At 37.9% G+C, this 5,524-nt stretch overlaps 1 protein-coding gene across 1 annotated transcript in view; it reads left to right on the top strand.

Moving 5' to 3' along the window:
• The window catches only part of chkb (choline kinase beta), a 12,654-nt gene extending 7,405 nt beyond the window's left edge, over nt 1-5,249 (top strand). The window contains exons 6-11 of the mRNA XM_027161994.2: nt 1,155-1,213; nt 1,342-1,429; nt 1,922-2,030; nt 2,860-2,951; nt 3,123-3,204; nt 3,478-5,249. Of these exons, the coding sequence (XP_027017795.1) occupies nt 1,155-1,213; nt 1,342-1,429; nt 1,922-2,030; nt 2,860-2,951; nt 3,123-3,204; nt 3,478-3,534 (487 nt within the window). The 3' untranslated portion in view covers nt 3,535-5,249. The remainder of the gene's footprint in view (nt 1-1,154; nt 1,214-1,341; nt 1,430-1,921; nt 2,031-2,859; nt 2,952-3,122; nt 3,205-3,477) is intronic.
• The last annotated feature ends 275 nt before the right edge of the window (nt 5,250-5,524 follow it).

Raw genomic sequence — 5,524 nt, 5'->3', positions numbered from 1 at the left:
ACCGGAGTGTGTGTGTGTGTGACCGGAGTGTGTGTGTGTGTGACCGGAGTGTGTGTGTGTGTGACCGGAGTGTGTGTGTGTGTGACCGGAGTGTGTGTGTGTGTGACCGGAGTGTGTGTGTGTGTGACCGGAGTGTGTGTGTGTGTGTGTGTGTGAGACCAGAGTGTGTGTGTGTGTGTGTGTGAGACGAGAGTGTGTGTGTGTGTGTGTGTGTGAGACCAGAGTGTGTGTGTGTGTGTGTGAGACCAGAGTGTGTGTGTGTGTGTGTGAGACCAGAGTGTGTGTGTGTGTGTGTGTGAGACCAGAGTGTGTGTGTGTGTGTGTGAGACCAGAGTGTGTGTGTGTGTGTGTGAGACCAGAGTGTGTGTGTGTGTGTGTGTGAGACCAGAGTGTGTGTGTGTGTGTGAGAGACCGGAGTGTGTGTGTGTGTGTGTGAGACCGGAGTGTGTGTGTGAGACCGGAGTGTGTGTGTGAGACCGGAGTGTGTGTGTGAGACCGGAGTGTGTGTGTGAGACCGGAGTGTGTGTGTGAGACCGGAGTGTGTGTGTGAGCCCGGAATGTGTGTGTGTGTGTGTGTGTGTGTGAGACCGGAGTGTGTGTGTGTGTGTGTGTGTGTGTGTGAGACCGGAGTGTGTGTGTGTGTGTGTGTGTGAGACCGGAGTGTGTGTGTGTGTGTGAGACCGGACTGTGTGTGTGTGTGAGACCGGACTGTGTGTGTGTGTGCGCACTGTGTGTGTGTGTGTGAGACCGGACTGTGTGTGTGTGTGTGTGTGTGTGACCGGACTGTGTGTGTGTGTGTGTGTGTGTGTGTGTGTGTGTGTGACCGGACTGTGTGTGTGTGTGTGTGTGACCGGACTGTGTGTGTGTGTGTGTGTGTGACCGGACTGTGTGTGTGTGTGTGTGTGTGTGTGACCGGAGTGTGTGTCAGTGAGCGAGTGTGTGAGAGAGAATGTGTATTCAATAAGCGATTTTCAACCTAACCAGTGTAAAGCTGTAGAACATAAACATCGTCTCATGCACATTGCACATTATTTCCTCCTTTGATACTGTATTTATTGGTCCTAAAAAACTCTTCTTCTTTTCTTTCCAAACTGAATGTGTGCATATGTGAAAAAATGGTCCTGTAACACTTCAGTGTGGTTTCTTAATCATAGAGCACTGCTGGCAGAGACCCCTTCACCTGTGGTCTTCTGTCACAATGATGTGCAAGAAGGTGAGTCTACCCCCCCCCCCGTGTCTGTTACATACAAGCACAACAATATCTGCAATATCTTATCATGTGCAATGTTTATGAAGCTATTAAACAGTTTATTAACCTTTTCAACCTTTATTAACCGTTAGGAAACATCCTGCTGTTGGATGGACGAGATCAGGATTCCTCCGATAAGCTGATGCTTATCGACTTTGAGTACAGCAGCTATAATTACAGGTGAACCTGATAAGAAAAGTCCACTTCATTGTTACACACAACACATCACCACACTATTAAAATGATTGCATTGCATAAGTATTCACCCTCCTTGAGCCTTACTACAGTTTATAGCATTACAACTTGTCCATAATAGTGTGTGAGGTTGTATAGATATTTGTGCCAAAGTTACTGTATTTCTGGTGTAACTAGTTACTAACATCATAAGAATTCTGTGTAATTAAAGTGCAACATGATCTCTATATGAATACACCTGTTCCTAAAAGATTTGGTTGTTTGCAATGGAGCTATCAAAACAATTTCTGAACATATCTCTGGCATAAAAGTGGTCTTCAAAACTGAGTGACTGGGATGAGAGAGCGTTAGTCAGCGTAGCAACCAGAAAAGTCCAACAGGGTGTGAATAATTCTGCAAAGATCTGCGTATTATTTTAATAATGATCCATTTTAACCTGTTGACTCCTGCTCTGATCATGTGTGTTGTTGCATGCAGAGGCTTTGACTTTGGGAATCATTTCTGTGAATGGGTGTATGACTACACGTATGACAAGTGGCCTTTTTATAAAGCAAACCTGGACAACTATCCAAGCCGGGAACAGCAGGTGAGACTCCGCCCTCCTTTTATGCATGTTTACTGACATCTTTAACATCTCTAACATCTCATTCAGTTATAGTGTATAGTGCTACATGTCACTGTGCTCAAAGCTTTCTATAATTTGCCAGTAATCTCCTAACATCCCACAATTTGTTTTAAAGTCAATTCAGGTTTCCTAGATCTAATTATAAATATTGTTTCTTCATACATTTTAATGCCTCATCATTTTATTTTTGCTTTTGCAGCTTGCTGAAGATTTCCTTCTTAATTAAAAAAAACATCTTGTCTATCATCGATGTGGCAGAATAAGCAAATATTTCCTATTTAGCTGTGTTGAATCCTTACTGACACCAGATATAGGAAACTCCTTATAATAATAATAATAATAATAATAATAATAATAATAATAATACTATAATATAAATAATACAGGAAACTCCTTATAATAATAATTGTTCTTTTCACATTATTAGTTAATTATGTATACGTTTATTGATTGCATATAAAAAATGAATAATGTATGCATTCGGAAAATATTAGTATATGTATCTTAAATGCAGTTTTGTTGCTTAAAATGTAATATAGAGCACAACATTCAAAACATCGGATGTTAAGTAACATCCGAGTTTGAAATATTATGTGAAGACGAGAATAATTCTAACGATGTTTTAGAGGATTTTAGAGGATTTAGTGGGTTTCTTTTTCATTAGAAATGTTTGCTAATGTTAGACAAGTTAGACTGATGCAGAATCTTTAATGTGATGCATTTTAAAATCGATTTTCTCCATCACTTCTCGGCACTCCTCTCACCGTACCCTTTCCGGGTTTCCTTTCAGCTGCACTTCTTCAGAAACTATTTGTCCGACGGTGAAGACTCCGCGCGTGAAGACCACGCCGAACTTGAACAGATGATAGTGGAAGCAAACCGGTAGGATTCAGATTTTTTTTTTTTAGATGAGGTAAAACTTTTCTTGTTTGAAAGCTGGAGGTCTAAAATCATCTGTTTTACTGATGGAGGACTGAGAAGCTCACGTTCTTACACATTTATCAAGGATATCCCTATTAATCCCATTACAATCTGTATTTATCTCTCGCACAGGTTTGCCCTTGCCTCTCATTTCTTCTGGGGTCTGTGGTCCATTATTCAAGCTAGGATTTCCAAGATTGAATTTGGATACATGGTGAGTATTCAGAATTAGCTAGTTAAAGAACTACTATTTATAGATTGTGTTTTTATAATGATTCCGATATTTTGTCCAAGGTACTTGTTTAGATGAGATTTTCTCTATATGCAGAGTTTATTTTGTGGGTCTTTTATGTTATAAAGAATTTTATATATATATATATATATCTAAAAAATATTCAGCATCTAAAAGCCCTCATACTGGATGACCTTCCCATTCTTAAATAACATCTTTTAACTCTCTCTGTATGTATCTGTTTATAATTTTCAGGATTATGCCCAACACCGGTTTGATTCATATTTTAAGCAGAAAAAGCTCTTTGCCTAATCAACTGTTGGAGAAACTTTCCGGATGTATCGGACCATCAGATCAGCACATCTTTCATTAATATTCCTTCCGTTTTGTTTTTTTTTATTTTATTTTATTTATTTTTTTTAATATTTTACTGTATAAAATAGTGAACCTACTTTGACCTGTTCCAGCGGTGAACAATGAGCAATTATTTCTTATTCTTCATTATTCATTATTATACTTCATTATTTCCTCCACATTTTTAACTGTAATTATTTATTTTTTTTCTAATGCTCTTTCTTGGAGCACCGTATTCCAGTCATTCAGCAACAAGCGCAGAAATGGCATATATCCTTTTATCTAATCCAAGCACATTTATGCAGTACGTATTCATCTATTTTTTCAGTTTGTTTACGACGTAAGTGAGTTAAGGTGAGGTGAGGGAGTGGAGTGAGTGAGTTCATTCTGTGTGTAGCTGCACAATTCAGTGTGTCCTAGGCATCCATGCTAACTGACATCACATGTTATTTCACATTTCACACAATACTGTAAGCTTTTGCTCAATTCCTGCTTTTCTCTTTGAGCATTAAGAAGCACACAGCTGTGTTCGTGCACCGATGTGCAGTCTGAGACAAATGCACACATTTTAGTTAGCATGTTCATACATGCATGCGTTTAACTGGATATATTTTAGTTTTATCCAGTAGACAAAACAGAAAAATCAGTTGAATTGAGGAAATCCTTGGCTTTTTTTGCTTTAAGTGACTGACTAATGCTTTAATAAGGAATTTGCAGGAAGTCACAGGAGCAAGTAAGTGAATTTTACACTCATCCAGGAGTTAGTGGTCAGTTAGATATGAAACATGTAGGACAAAGTTAGAGTATTTTTACTAACATACAGTATGAGCTTGTGCTGTGTTGTGGGTTACACACACAACATGTTCGTGCTTTCACCTTAAGTAGCTGCTCTATCCTGGTCACTGTAACTGGTGTTAAAATGACTGAATGACTTAAATTTTATTTTTGTACGGAAATATCCTGGGCGAGTACAAATGAAATAATTACTGCAGAAGCAATCTGGTTTGGGAAGGTCCCACACTTTTATAGCAAACCACTGAACTTTACAGTGTCTGTAGGGGATTTGAGCATTATTTATGCTATAACAAACTGGCTATTATGACAGTTTTTAACTGTTCTTAATTATGGTATTAAGGTTCACTCGGATCGACACCTGCAGGTTAGTATATCCCATCTGGCTGCTTGTGTGTTTGTACCACAATTTTAACTTGAATATAAAATGTTGAAGTCATGTATTCTAGAAATTTCTTTAATTTGGCTAAATGGCCAGTCTGCTTGCACTGTATTTATTTACATCATGCTTTATCGCAGCTTGCCGAGCTCATTGTTGGGTCTTATTTAGATAGATTCTTATTTATAATGTCTTGCTGTATGTTGTTTTTACCTTTTTTGTTTGGTTTTTAATTATTTATTAACCGCTTTAAGCCATCCTAAGCAGATCAGTACCGAAGTTCTGCCAAATCTTATCTGTAAACAAGAAATCTTTCAATGGAGGTTGATGCAGAGTGACTTATATGTATTCGTTTACTTTGGGCAAATTTCCATCATAACAGCTATAATGATTTTAATCCCAGAACTGGGTCCAATTTATGTTCATAAACACAACACAAATTGCTGTGGTCTGTATACACTTATGTGCTTTTTTTTTTTTTTTTTTTTTTTTTTTTTTTTTTTGCCTTCATAGGATACAGCAGCCATTAAAGCTCTTAATACAAATAAAAATATTGGAAATCTAACTGATGTGTAAATGTCATTTATACTGTATGTTCATTAACTTAGTTTAAAATCAGTTCAATTCATGTTTTTAATTTTATTAATATACTGTAACCAAAGGAAAGGGATGGCCATTCCAAAAATATTCCCAAAGGTCCCTAAACTATGGAGCTGCTTAAAATTTAAAATAGTGGGTCACCTCTGGAAATGAAGATTTTATGAAACAGTTCTACAG

This window comes from Tachysurus fulvidraco, chromosome 13 (assembly GCF_022655615.1).
Source record: "Tachysurus fulvidraco isolate hzauxx_2018 chromosome 13, HZAU_PFXX_2.0, whole genome shotgun sequence".
Taxonomy (NCBI): domain Eukaryota; kingdom Metazoa; phylum Chordata; class Actinopteri; order Siluriformes; family Bagridae; genus Tachysurus; species Tachysurus fulvidraco.
This window is presented reverse-complemented; position numbering and strand designations above follow the sequence as displayed.